Raw genomic sequence first — 16,387 nt, 5'->3', positions numbered from 1 at the left:
CAAGATGAGATACGGCAGGACATGGAGGTATATACAGGATCTGTATGGTATATAGCAGTACATTTACCACAGATGTTACAGGCCTGTAGTCTGGATACAAGATGAGATACGGCAGGACATGGAGGTATATACAGGATCTGTATGGTATATAGCAGTATATTTACCACAGATGTTACACCTGTAGTCTGGATACATGAGATACGGCAGGACATAGAGGTATATACAGGCTCTGTATGGTATATAGCAGTACATTTACCACAGATGTTACAGGCCTGTAGTCTGGATACAAGATGAGATACGGCAGGACATGAAGGTATATACAGGTCTGTATGGTATATAGCAGTACATTTACCACAGATGTTACACCTGTAGTCTGGATACATGAGAAACGGCAGGACATGGAGGTATATACAGGCTCTGTATGGTATATAGCAGTACATTTACCACAGATGTTACAGGCCTGTAGTCTGGATACAAGATGAGATACGCCAGGACATGAAGGTATATACAGGTCTATATGGTATATAGCAGTACATTTACCACAGATGTTACACCTGTAGTCAGGATACAAGATGAGATACGGCAGGACATGGAGGTATATACAGGATCTGTATGGTATATAGCAGTACATTTACCACAGATGTTACACCTGTAGTCTGGATACAAGATGAGATACGGCAGGACATGGAGGTATATACATAATCTGTATGGTATATAGCAGTACATTTACCACAGATGTTACAGGCCTGTAGTCTGGATACAAGATGAGATACGGCAGGACATGGAGGTATATACAGGCTGTGTATGGTATATAGCAGTACATTTACCGCAGATGTTACACCTGTAGTCTGGATACAAGATGAGATACGGCAGGACATGGAGGTATATACAGGATCTGTATGGTATATAGCAGTACATTTACCACAGATGTTACACCTGTAGTCTGGATACAAGATGAGATACGGCAGGACATGGAGGTATATACAGGCTCTGCATGGTATATAGCAGTACATTTACTACAGATGTTACAGGCCTGTAGTCTGGATACAAGATGAGATACGGCAGGACATGGAGGTATATACAGGCTCTGTATGGTATATAGCAGTACATTTATCACAGATGTTACACCTGCAGTCTGGATACAAGATGAGATACGGCAGGATATGGAGGTATATACAGGCTCTGTTTGGTATATAGCAGTACATTTACTACAGATGTTACAGGCCTGTAGTCTGGATACAAGATGAGATACGGCAGGACATGGAGGTATATACAGGCTCTGTATGGTATATAGCAGTACATTTACTACAGATGTTACAGGCCTGTAGTCTGGATACAAGATGAGATACGGCAGGACATGAAGGTATATACAGGTCTGTATGGTATATAGCAGTACATTTACCACAGATGTTACACCTGTAGTCTGGATACATGAGATACGGCAGGACATGGAGGTATATACAGGCTCTGTATGGTATATAGCAGTACATTTACCACAGATGTTACAGGCCTGTAGTCTGGATACAAGATGAGATACGGCAGGACATGAAGGTATATACAGGTCTATATGGTATATAGCAGTACATTTACCACAGATGTTACACCTGTAGTCTGGATACAAGATGAGATACGGCAGGACATGGAGGTATATACAGGATCTGTATGGTATATAGCAGTACATTTACCACAGATGTTACACCTGTAGTCTGGATACAAGATGAGATACGGCAGGACATGGAGGTATATACAGGATCTGTATGGTATATAGCAGTACATTTACCACAGATGTTACACCTGTAGTCTGGATACAAGATGAGATACGGCAGGACATGGAGGTATATACATAATCTGTATGGTATATAGCAGTACATTTACCACAGATGTTACAGGCCTGTAGTCTGGATACAAGATGAGATACGGCAGGACATGGAGGTATATACAGGCTGTGTATGGTATATAGCAATACATTTACCGCAGATGTTACACCTGTAGTCTGGATACAAGATGAGATACGGCAGGACATGGAGGTATATACAGGATCTGTATGGTATATAGCAGTACATTTACCACAGATGTTACACCTGTAGTCTGGATACAAGATGAGATACGGCAGGACATGGAGGTATATACAGGCTCTGTATGGTATATAGCAGTACATTTACCACAGATGTTACACCTGTAGTCTGGATACAAGATGAGATACGGCAGGAGATGGAGGTATATACAGGATCTGTATGGTATATAGCAGTATATTTACCACAGATGTTACACCTGTAGTCTGGATACAAGATGAGATACGGCAGGACATGGAGGTATATACAGGATCTGTATGGTATATAGCAGTACATTTACCACAGATGTTACACCTGTAGTCTGGATACAAGATGAGATACGGCAGGACATGGAGGTATATACAGGATCTGTATGGTATATAGCAGTACATTTACCACAGATGTTACACCTGTAGTCTGGATACAAGATGAGATACGGCAGGACATGGAGGTATATACAGGATCTGTATGGTATATAGCAGTACATTTACCACAGATGTTACACCTGTAGTCTGGATACAAGATGAGATACGGCAGGACATGGAGGTATATACAGGCTCTGTATGGTATATAGCAGTACATTTACTACAGATGTTACAGGCCTGTAGTCTGGATACAAGATGAGATACGGCAGGACATGGAGGTATATACAGGCTCTGTATGGTATATAGCAGTACATTTATCACAGATGTTACACCTGCAGTCTGGATACAAGATGAGATACGGCAGGATATGGAGGTATATACAGGCTCTGTTTGGTATATAGCAGTACATTTACTACAGATGTTACAGGCCTGTAGTCTGGATACAAGATGAGATACGGCAGGACATGGAGGTATATACAGGCTCTGTATAGTATATAGCAGTACATTTATCACAGATGTTACACCTGCAGTCTGGATACAAGATGAGATACGGCAGGATATGGAGGTATATACAGGATCTGTATGGTATATAGCAGTACATTTACCACAGATGTTACACCTGTAGTCTGGATACAAGATGAGATACGGCAGGACATGGAGGTATATACAGGATCTGTATGGTATATAGCAGTACATTTACCACAGATGTTACACCTGTAGTCTGGATACAAGATGAGATACGGCAGGACATGGAGGTATATACAGGCTCTGTATGGTATATAGCAGTACATTTACCACAGATGTTACACCTGTAGTCTGGATACAAGATGAGATACGGCAGGAGATGGAGGTATATACAGGATCTGTATGGTATATAGCAGTATATTTACCACAGATGTTACACCTGTAGTCTGGATACAAGATGAGATACGGCAGGACATGGAGGTATATACAGGATCTGTATGGTATATAGCAGTACATTTACCACAGATGTTACACCTGTAGTCTGGATACAAGATGAGATACGGCAGGACATGGAGGTATATACAGGATCTGTATGGTATATAGCAGTACATTTACCACAGATGTTACACCTGTAGTCTGGATACAAGATGAGATACGGCAGGACATGGAGGTATATACAGGATCTGTATGGTATATAGCAGTACATTTACCACAGATGTTACACCTGTAGTCTGGATACAAGATGAGATACGGCAGGACATGGAGGTATATACAGGATCTGTATGGTATATAGCAGTACATTTACTACAGATGTTACAGGCCTGTAGTCTGGATACAAGATGAGATACGGCAGGACATGGAGGTATATACAGGCTCTGTATGGTATATAGCAGTACATTTACCACAGATGTTACAGGCCTGTAGTCTGGATACAAGATGAGATACGGCAGGACATGGAGGTATATACAGGATCTGTATGGTATATAGCAGTACATTTACCACAGATGTTACACCTGTAGTCTGGATACAAGATGAGATACGGCAGGACATGGAGGTATATACAGGATCTGTATGGTATATAGCAGTACATTTACCACAGATGTTACACCTGTAGTCTGGATACAAGATGAGATACGGCAGGACATGGAGGTATATACAGGATCTGTATGGTATATAGCAGTACATTTACCACAGATGTTACACCTGTAGTCTGGATACAAGATGAGATACGGCAGGACATGGAGGTATATACAGGATCTGTATGGTATATAGCAGTACATTTACCACAGATGTTACACCTGTAGTCTGGATACAAGATGAGATACGGCAGGACATGGAGGTATATACATAATCTGTATGGTATATAGCAGTACATTTACCACAGATGTTACAGGCCTGTAGTCTGGATACAAGATGAGATACGGCAGGACATGGAGGTATATACAGGCTGTGTATGGTATATAGCAGTACATTTACCGCAGATGTTACACCTGTAGTCTGGATACAAGATGAGATACGGCAGGACATGGAGGTATATACAGGCTCTGTATGGTATATAGCAGTACATTTATCACAGATGTTACACCTGTAGTCTGGATACAAGATGAGATACGGCAGGACATGGAGGTATATACAGGATCTGTATGGTATATAGCAGTACATTTACCACAGATGTTACACCTGTAGTCTGGATACAAGATGAGATACGGCAGGATATGGAGGTATATACAGGATCTGTATGGTATATAGCAGTACATTTACCACAGATGTTACACCTGTAGTCTGGATACAAGATGAGATACGGCAGGACATGGAGGTATATACAGGATCTGTATGGTATATAGCAGTACATTTACCACAGATGTTACACCTGTAGTCTGGATACAAGATGAGATACGGCAGGACATGGAGGTATATACAGGCTCTGTATGGTATATAGCAGTACATTTACCACAGATGTTACACCTGTAGTCTGGATACAAGATGAGATACGGCAGGAGATGGAGGTATATACAGGATCTGTATGGTATATAGCAGTACATTTACCACAGATGTTACACCTGTAGTCTGGATACAAGATGAGATACGGCAGGACATGGAGGTATATACAGGATCTGTATGGTATATAGCAGTACATTTACCACAGATGTTACACCTGTAGTCTGGATACAAGATGAGATACGGCAGGACATGGAGGTATATACAGAATCTGTATGGTATATAGCAGTACATTTACCACAGATGTTACACCTGTAGTCTGGATACAAGATGAGATACGGCAGGACATGGAGGTATATACAGGATCTGTATGGTATATAGCAGTACATTTACCACAGATGTTACACCTGTAGTCTGGATACAAGATGAGATACGGCAGGACATGGAGGTATATACAGGCTCTGTATGGTATATAGCAGTACATTTACTACAGATGTTACAGGCCTGTAGTCTGGATACAAGATGAGATACGGCAGGACATGGAGGTATATACAGGCTCTGTATGGTATATAGCAGTACATTTACCACAGATGTTACAGGCCTGTAGTCTGGATACAAGATGAGATACGGCAGGACATGAAGGTATATACAGGTCTGTATGGTATATAGCAGTACATTTACCACACATGTTACACCTGTAGTCTGGATACAAGATGAGATACGGCAGGACATGGAGGTATATACAGGATCTGTATGGTATATAGCAGTACATTTACCACAGATGTTACACCTGTAGTCTGGATACAAGATGAGATACGGCAGGACATGGAGGTATATACAGGCTCTGTATGGTATATAGCAGTACATTTACCACAGATGTTACACCTGTAGTCTGGATACAAGATAAGATACGGCAGGAGATGGAGGTATATACAGGATCTGTATGGTATATAGCAGTACATTTACCACAGATGTTACACCTGTAGTCTGGATACAAGATGAGATACGGCAGGACATGGAGGTATATACAGGATCTGTATGGTATATAGCAGTACATTTACCACAGATGTTACACCTGTAGTCTGGATACAAGATGAGATACGGCAGGATATGGAGGTATATACAGGATCTGTATGGTATATAGCAGTACATTTACCACAGATGTTACACCTGTAGTCTGGATACAAGATGAGATACGGCAGGACATGGAGGTATATACAGGATCTGTATGGTATATAGCAGTACATTTATCACAGATGTTACACCTGCAGTCTGGATACAAGATGAGATACGGCAGGATATGGAGGTATATACAGGATCTGTATGGTATATAGCAGTACATTTACCACAGATGTTACACCTGTAGTCTGGATACAAGATGAGATACGGCAGGACATGGAGGTATATACATAATCTGTATGGTATATAGCAGTACATTTAGCACAGATGTTACAGGCCTGTAGTCTGGATACAAGATGAGATACGGCAGGACATGGAGGTATATACAGGCTGTGTATGGTATATAGCAGTACATTTACCGCAGATGTTACACCTGTAGTCTGGATACAAGATGAGATACGGCAGGACATGGAGGTATATACAGGATCTGTATGGTATATAGCAGTACATTTACCACAGATGTTACACCTGTAGTCTGGATACAAGATGAGATACGGCAGGACATGGAGGTATATACAGGCTCTGTATGGTATATAGCAGTACATTTACCACAGATGTTACACCTGTAGTCTGGATACAAGATGAGATACGGCAGGAGATGGAGGTATATACAGGATCTGTATGGTATATAGCAGTATATTTACCACAGATGTTACACCTGTAGTCTGGATACAAGATGAGATACGGCAGGACATGGAGGTATATACAGGATCTGTATGGTATATAGCAGTACATTTACCACAGATGTTACACCTGTAGTCTGGATACAAGATGAGATACGGCAGGACATGGAGGTATATACAGGCTCTGTATGGTATATAGCAGTACATTTACTACAGATGTTACAGGCCTGTAGTCTGGATACAAGATGAGATACGGCAGGACATGGAGGTATATACAGGCTCTGTATGGTATATAGCAGTACATTTATCACAGATGTTACACCTGCAGTCTTGATACAAGATGAGATACGGCAGGATATGGAGGTATATACAGGCTCTGTTTGGTATATAGCAGTACATTTACTACAGATGTTACAGGCCTGTAGTCTGGATACAAGATGAGATACGGCAGGACATGGAGGTATATACAGGCTCTGTATGGTATATAGCAGTACATTTATCACAGATGTTACACCTGTAGTCTGGATACAAGATGAGATACGGCAGGACATGGAGGTATATACAGGATCTGTATGGTATATAGCAGTACATTTACCACAGATGTTACACCTGTAGTCTGGATACAAGATGAGATACGGCAGGACATGGAGGTATATACAGGCTCTGTATGGTATATAGCAGTACATTTACCACAGATGTTACACCTGTAGTCTGGATACAAGATGAGATATGGCAGGAGATGGAGGTATATACAGGATCTGTATGGTATATAGCAGTATATTTACCACAGATGTTACACCTGTAGTCTGGATACAAGATGAGATACGGCAGGACATGGAGGTATATACAGGCTCTGTATGGTATATAGCAGTACATTTACCACAGATGTTACAGGCCTGTAGTCTGGATACAAGATGAGATACGGCAGGACATGGAGGTATATACAGGCTCTGTATGGTATATAGCAGTACATTTACCACAGATGTTACACCTGTAGTCTGGATACAAGATGAGATACGGCAGGACATGGAGGTATATACAGGATCTGTATGGTATATAGCAGTACATTTACCACAGATGTTACACCTGTAGTCTGGATACAAGATGAGATACGGCAGGACATGGAGGTATATACAGGCTCTGTATGGTATATAGCAGTACATTTACCACAGATGTTACACCTGTAGTCTGGATACAAGATGAGATACTGCAGGACATGGAGTTATATGCAGGCTCTGTATGGTATATAGCAGTACATTTACTACAGATGTTACAGGCCTGTAGTCTGGATACAAGATGAGATACGGCAGGACATGGAGGTATATACAGGCTCTGTATGGTATATAGCAGTACATTTATCACAGATGTTACCCCTGTAGTCTGGATACAAGATGAGATACGGCAGGACATGGAGGTATATACAGGCTCTGTATGGTATATAGCAGTACATTTACTACAGATGTTACAGGCCTGTAGTCTGGATACAAGATGAGATACGGCAGGACATGGAGGTATATACAGGCTCTGTATGGTATATAGCAGTACATTTATCACAGATGTTACACCTGCAGTCTTGATACAAGATGAGATACGGCAGGATATGGAGGTATATACAGGCTCTGTTTGGTATATAGCAGTACATTTACTACAGATGTTACAGGCCTGTAGTCTGGATACAAGATGAGATACGGCAGGACATGGAGGTATATACAGGCTCTGTATGGTATATAGCAGTACATTTATCACAGATGTTACCCCTGTAGTCTGGATACAAGATGAGATACGGCAGGACATGGAGGTATATACAGGCTCTGTATGGTATATAGCAGTACATTTACTACAGATGTTACAGGCCTGTAGTCTGGATACAAGATGAGATACGGCAGGACATGGAGGTATATACAGGCTCTGTATGGTATATAGCAGTACATTTATCACAGATGTTACACCTGTAGTCTGGATACAAGATGAGATACGGCAGGACATGGAGGTATATACAGGATCTGTATGGTATATAGCAGTACATTTACCACAGATGTTACACCTGTAGTCTGGATACAAGATGAGATACGGCAGGACATGGAGGTATATACAGGCTCTGTATGGTATATAGCAGTACATTTACCACAGATGTTACACCTGTAGTCTGGATACAAGATGAGATACGGCAGGAGATGGAGGTATATACAGGATCTGTATGGTATATAGCAGTATATTTACCACAGATGTTACACCTGTAGTCTGGATACAAGATGAGATACGGCAGGACATGGAGGTATATACAGGATCTCTATGGTATATAGCAGTACATTTACCACAGATGTTACACCTGTAGTCTGGATACAAGATGAGATACGGCAGGACATGGAGGTATATACAGGATCTGTATGGTATATAGCAGTACATTTACCACAGATGTTACACCTGTAGTCTGGATACAAGATCAGATACGGCAGGACATGGAGGTATATACAGGATCTGTATGGTATATAGCAGTACATTTACCACAGATGTTACACCTGTAGTCTGGATACAAGATGAGATACGGCAGGACATGGAGGTATATACAGGCTCTGTATGGTATATAGCAGTACATTTACTACAGATGTTACAGGCCTGTAGTCTGGATACAAGATGAGATACGGCAGGACATGGAGGTATATACAGGCTCTGTATGGTATATAGCAGTACATTTACCACAGATGTTACAGGCCTGTAGTCTGGATACAAGATGAGATACGGCAGGACATGGAGGTATATACAGGCTCTGTATGGTATATAGCAGTACATTTACCACAGATGTTACACCTGTAGTCTGGATACAAGATGAGATACGGCAGGACATGGAGGTATATACAGGATCTGTATGGTATATAGCAGTACATTTACCACAGATGTTACACCTGTAGTCTGGATACAAGATGAGATACGGCAGGACATGGAGGTATATACAGGCTCTGTATGGTATATAGCAGTTCATTTACCACAGATGTTACACCTGTAGTCTGGATACAAGATGAGATACGGCAGGAGATGGAGGTATATACAGGATCTGTATGGTATATAGCAGTATATTTACCACAGATGTTACACCTGTAGTCTGGATACAAGATGAGATACGGCAGGACATGGAGGTATATACAGGATCTGTATGGTATATAGCAGTACATTTACCACAGATGTTACACCTGTAGTCTGGATACAAGATGAGATACGGCAGGACATGGAGGTATATACAGGCTCTGTATGGTATATAGCAGTACATTTACCACAGATGTTACAGGCCTGTAGTCTGGATACAAGATGAGATACGGCAGGACATGAAGGTATATACAGGTCTGTATGGTATATAGCAGTACATTTACCACAGATGTTACACCTGTAGTCTGGATACAAGATGAGATACGGCAGGACATGCAGGTATATACAGGATCTGTATGGTATATAGCAGTACATTTACCACAGATGTTACACCTGTAGTCTGGATACAAGATGAGATACGGCAGGACATGGAGGTATATACAGGATCTGTATGGTATATAGCAGTACATTTACCACAGATGTTACACCTGTAGTCTGGATACAAGATGAGATACGGCAGGACATGGAGGTATACTGTTGGTGTCCTCGTATCAGTACTAGGGGTGACCGACTGTCCTTTGTGATCCACATCATCCCACCAGCAGGGGGCAGTGTGTGGCCCCACAGTACAGGCAGGATTGAAGCTTTCACCACAAGTCCTCCATACTGTAACCCGACCGTCATCAGGTCCCAAACAGATCCCGGATCCATCATGATAGAGAATACAGATCCAGTCTGTACAGTGCAGGGTTATTGATCATGGCAAGCCTGCAGATGAAGGTGATGGTGACTGTTTGTCAATGACATGACATGGAATGGGGGTACCATGTGTGTGCCCTGATGTCACCTCTGCCCCAACACCTATTAACAGCGAGGTCCGAATGGTCTAGTTGGCGGCAATTTGTCAAAACGACCCTCCTGCTCCTCTCAGGACAATGATGTCTGACAACAGGGCAAAATGTTTTCTAGAGCATGACAGAGACATGTCTAGTAGTCAATGATCTTTCCCTAAGGTAAACTACCCAAAAGTAGCCCCTAAAATCCTTTTAATACTGCATGAGGAAAGCTCTCTTATGCCCTCTTGTGGTAAGACCCAGTGTCTGATCAAAGAACACCTGTAACCATTACATATCTGTGGAGACAGAACTGATTGGGGAGGATTACAGTGATCAGACATTTCTATTGGGGTTTGGGTTTATTTTTGATATACATATTGCGGTATACATTGCTCTATACATATATGTATAGCTCAGGATGTGTATAGCTCAGGATGTGTCTCCTACAGGATAGTGTTTCCTATAGATAGATATATGTATGTGGCAGTATACAAAGTAATACATATATATATAGTGGTATACAATGTACTCTATGGTGGTATACAGTGTAATCTATGGCAGTATACACATATATGGCAGTATACAGTGTAATCTATAGCGGTGTGCTCATGTGACACAGCGGACGTGCCGTCCTGTAATTCTCACTTCTATCTGTCTCAGCTGCTGAGTGAGAGCGGACACACAACAGGATAATGAGGGTGATATATAGAAGCCTGATAGGAGTTATCTGCCAGGGTGGTGATTACCTCGGCGAGGACTGCGGCGCCCCCTGCATGTAATTCATGAAGGACATTTCCTCTAAATCCTTCACTTCTGGCATAAAGTGGTCCCCACCGAGGTTGTCACCCAGCTTCCTCACACTCCTCATCTCACTGTGACACATCCTGAGCTTCACCCAATGACACATCTCCTGCCGGTCAGGAGTCAGGGAGAGCTGGGTGATGGGAATTTTCCAGGTCTGTGAATTGTTACAGGACGCAGCTGGAGAATTGCCAACATGGAAACCTCCCATCGGCCAGCAAGGAGGGCGAAGACGAGGCAGAGCCCCGCCCACAATCGCCCATACCCCCTAATCTGCCCGGCCTGATAATGGATGATACCATTACAGCAGTTCCCAGGAGGTGTCACCAACACCCCTGCCAGTAATGAGACGCTCCTCTCTGGGTGCCAGCTGGGCACGCTGCCCACAGCTAATGGAGTAAAAGTTAACTGTTTGTGGCTGGATGTTTACATAGGAATGCAAAAGCAGAAAGTAGAGTGTAAGCTCCTGGATCACCAGTGTGAACAGAGGGCAAGCACCAGCCCCTTGGCATATGCCACCTGGGAGACCTGCCAAAGGGTTTTATCCGCTGTCACCTGACACCCGTACAGTGCGGACACTTCACTTATCAGGCTGACAACAGACAGAAACAGCGACCCATCATCACCGGACTGTGCACCATGGCGGCTGCCTCAACGGGTGCACAAACTTTTGTAAATTTCCAAACCATTATGAGACACAAGTGAAGCTTCAAACACATGGGAAATAATTTAGGGCCATTGAGATGAGCCACACACATAGCCACACAAGCCAACACATAGATATAAGGGAGGACTGTCAGAAGTCGAGGTGATGGCGGCAGCAGGGTGTGGTGTACGGTAAATAGTGTGAGGGTAAAGTCTACCGTACAGGGTGATAATATACGATTAATGGCCGCCACCACTGCCGCCGCTGGTACAGGTGATGCAGGTTGTGCGGGCACTCACCTGATGAGGACGTGGAGCACATGGTCCTCTCCGGAGCTGCGAGGCGTGGATGTATCACTGCTGGGAGCGCCCGCCGCGGCTTATTTACACTGAGTGATAAATTATTCACCGGGCCCCATAGGGACACAGAGAGACAGAGCCGGGGGCAGGTGCCTGCGAGAGGGCGGCAGCCAGGTGACAGCAGGGGGAGGAGGGGCTACAGATAGTCTACAACTACAAGTCCCAGCAGGCCACGGAAGGGGTGGACAGGCACAGCATGCTGGCACTTGTAGTTGTGGTTACAGAACATTAGTTTAATGGATAAGAAGCTGCCAGAACAGGCACAGCCTCCACAATGCACTGCGTTCTGGGAGATGTAGTGTTATCAGACGGACATTGCCTAATGCAAACACTACATCCCCCACAATGCAGCACATCAGTACACGTTCCATAACGTGACAGCACAACTGTGGATGCAGCTCCGGATAGGACTGGTGTACAAGACACAATTGTGAAAGCAGCTCTGGTGATGAACAGAGTAGAACACAGAATGGTAAATGCAGTCCGGGGTGTGACTGGAGTATGAGACAGAATTGTGAAGGCAGCTCTAGGTGTAACTAGAGTATAATACAGTATTGTGACTGCAGCTCTAGGCGTAACTAGAGTATAATACAGTATTGTGAATGCAGCTCTAGGCTTTACTAGCGTATAAAATAGAATTGGGAATGCAGCTCTGGATGTGACTAGTATAAGACAAGATGTAACTTGGATGTGGCCTACAAGCAGGTTGGGGGCTATACACAAAGTTTACACCTGAGTTAAAGTCACAAGCACTTCCCAAAAGGAGACAAACCCCCATAAATGCAGCATGATATCACACTGGCATTAGGCCCTGCTCTTGGGTTCTTACCTTTCCTGCAAGCACCATGATGGAAGCCGAGGGCCCAGGGCCCCTGTGTAAGAGCTGCGATGACCACTGTGCCCCTCCTCCATACTGGTGACACTGGTGATACAAGACAAGACATTTATCAGGGACGGCCGCCATTGACCACAGCAAGTAACTATACACAATCTGGTGCTCCACACACACATAAAGCTTCAACAATTCACACTGATTCCTGTAACTCTATGAAATCTGCAAACCTTGTGGGAGATGAATCAGCGACGGCAGCAGCAGCGTACTAAGAGGTCCAGCAGCCTGAGAGCTGACTATAAACTAGGAAAACTACAACTGCAGACTTGGATGTGACTGGAGTATAAGAAATAACATCAGAATAGTGAGCGGAGGGTAAGATATGATATAACAGAAGGCCTGCACCCTCAGAAGCCGACCTCTGCAGCACCTATGACATCAGCACTGACCAGCTGCCCCCACCTTCTTGCCTTGGTTTTGTACCCCTACAATCTACATCATGTTCCAAATTATTATAGAAATCGGATTGAAGTGTCATAAAGGTGTAATTTTGTGTCTCGTGCTCTTTGGATCAATCCCAATCACCTGTAATAATGAGTTTGCAAGTGAGTCCAATTAAAGGAAACTACTTAAAGGGGTCTCCCATGAACAGAATCAGATCTATATTTGTAGATAATTAAAAGTTAAGCATTTTTGCAAATATAAGTAGTTAAAAATTCTGCAGAGTTTTAAAGATTTTCTTCAACTATCTTAGTGGTGACATCTGTTGTCTTGATCGCTTGCCAGTGGATACGACCACGAACGCAGAAACTTTCTGAGGTCTGGGACTTTTCAGAAACCCAACCATGATTGTCTTATTGTAGCAGGGATATCAGGCAGGGACACTACATGTATCAGAAGATATCCCGACCACAATAAGGAAATCAATGGCTGATTTTCTGACTTTAGAAAGATCCGGCATTGATGGTTGTATCCACTGGCAACCGATCAAGAAAACAAGACTGTGACCACAAGATATTTATAGAAAATCTTTTAAAACTCTACAAAATGTTCCATCTCTCATATTTGAAAAAAACTGTTTAACTCTTAATTATCTACAAATTTAAAAATAATTAAAATTTAATAATAATCCAACCCTGGATAAGAGTAGTGGACGGTCACCATGTCCCAACAAGGCTTCCATGTCAGGGCTGAAATCATGGGGAGAGCTGGTGAGCAGCTTTAGGGTAAATTTACATGGTGTCAACCTTTTCCGCTGTGTGACTTTTCCACGCGGCTAGCCACAACGGGAGGCCGATGCAGGGCATTGACCTCCCATCGCGGCATCCCGCTCCTGATTAGGCCTGCATGAATGGGCCTAATCAGGAGTGAGCCTCGAGTCGCGGATGCCACAGATGACTCAGCCGCAGGAAGGTAGGGCATGCTGCTTCTTTTTCCTGCTAGCTGAAAAAAAATCACTAGTGGGAAAAAAAAACGAGCGGCTCCCACTGAAATGAATGGGAGAAGTTTTTGCAGGCGGATTGCACATCAAAATGCACCTGCAAAAAACTCCGTGTGAACAGACCCTTAGAGTCCCTGAAGGTGTGACAATGATCTCTGCACAGTATGACTGACAACTTTCTTCCACGTTACATAAAGAAGAACCTTCTGTAGCAAAATCATCTTCATGTAGGACAATGAAACATCTCATGCAGCAAAGAAGACAAATCACATCAGAACAGCGGCTCTGGAGGCGATTCTGACAACCTGCAATGAAAATCAAGCAGAAATTATCCAAAAAGTTCTCACAAGTTCAATGGATGGAGAATTGAAACGTAAAGATTGAGGGTCCTTAGTAGTTGATGCCTTTTTAATGGCTAACAAAAAAATGATGACATATTGCGAGCTTTCGGAATAACTTGGTTCCTTCCTCAGGCTGGTATAACACAATATCTGAACACATTTATACAGGAATACAGTGCTTGATGCACAAATGATGGAAAACAGAACATGCAAATAAACATCAAACACCGTATTCCTGTATAAATGTGCAGCCGTCAGATACTGTGTTATATCAGCCTGAGGAAGGAACCAAGTTATTCCGAAAGATCGCAATATGTCATCATTGGCTAATATGGTACAAAGATACATTTTTCTTATACTGGATGAAGAATTGTGAAGGTGACATCACAGAAGGCTCCTAAATTATCAGGTGACATCACAGAAGGCTCCTCTGTTATCCGGTGACATCACAGACGGCTCCTCTGTTATCCGGTGACATCACAGAAGGCTCCTCTGTTATCCGGTGACATCACAGAAGACTCCTCTGTTATCCGGTGACATCACAGAAGACTCCTCTGTTATCCGGTGACATCACAGAATGCTCCTCTGTTATCCGGTGACATCACAGAAGGCTCCTCTGTTATCCGGTGACATCACAGAAGGCTCCTCTGTTATCCGGTGACATCACAGAAGGCTCCTCTGTTATCCGGTGACATCACAGAAGGTTCCTCTGTTATCTGGTGACATCACAAAAGACTCCTCTGTTATCCGGTGACATCACAGAAGGCTCCTGTGTTATCCGGTGACATCACAGAAGACTCCTCTGTTATCTGGTGACATCACAGAAGGCTCCTCTGTTATCCGGTGACATCACAGAAGGCTCCTCTGTTATCTGGTGACATCACAGAAGGCTCCTCTGTTATCCGGTGACATCACAGAAGGCTCCTGTGTTATCCGGTGACATCACAGAAGACTCCTGTGTTATCTGGTGACATCACAGAAGACTCCTGTGTTATCCGGTGACATCACAGAAGACTCCTGTGTTATCCGGTGACATCACAGAAGGCTCCTCTGTTATCCGGTGACATCACAGAAGGCTCCTCTGTTATCCGGTGACATCACAGACGGCTCCTCTGTTATCCAGTGACATCACAGAATGCTCCTCTGTTATCCGGTGACATCACAGAAGGCTCCTCTGTTATCCGGTGACATCACAGAAGACTCCTCTGTTATCCGGTGACATTACAGAAGGCTCCTCTGTTATCCGGTGACATCACAGAAGACTCCTCTGTTATCCGGTGACATCACAGAAGACTCCTCTGTTATCCGGTGACATCACAGACGGCTCCTCTGTTATCCGGTGACATCACAGAAGGCTCCTCTGTTATCCGGTGACATCACAGAAGGCTCCTCTGTTATCCGGTGACATCACAGAAGGCTCCTCTGTTAT

General features: G+C 43.4%; 1 protein-coding gene across 2 annotated transcripts in view; it reads right to left on the bottom strand.

Moving 5' to 3' along the window:
- Positions 1 to 12,417, bottom strand: part of POPDC2 (popeye domain cAMP effector 2) — a 29,937-nt gene extending 17,520 nt beyond the window's left edge. For both annotated transcript variants that reach the window (XM_075263357.1, XM_075263358.1), the window contains exon 1: positions 12,285 to 12,417. In XM_075263357.1, coding sequence (XP_075119458.1) covers positions 12,285 to 12,306 — 22 coding nt within the window. In that variant the 5' untranslated portion in view covers positions 12,307 to 12,417. The remainder of the gene's footprint in view (positions 1 to 12,284) is intronic.
- Positions 12,418 to 16,387: the final 3,970 nt, after the last annotated feature.

The sequence above is a fragment of the Leptodactylus fuscus genome, chromosome 2 (genome assembly GCF_031893055.1).
Source record: "Leptodactylus fuscus isolate aLepFus1 chromosome 2, aLepFus1.hap2, whole genome shotgun sequence".
NCBI lineage: Eukaryota > Metazoa > Chordata > Amphibia > Anura > Leptodactylidae > Leptodactylus > Leptodactylus fuscus.
The sequence above is the reverse complement of the archived record's forward strand: the minus strand, read 5'-3'. Positions and strand labels throughout refer to the sequence as shown.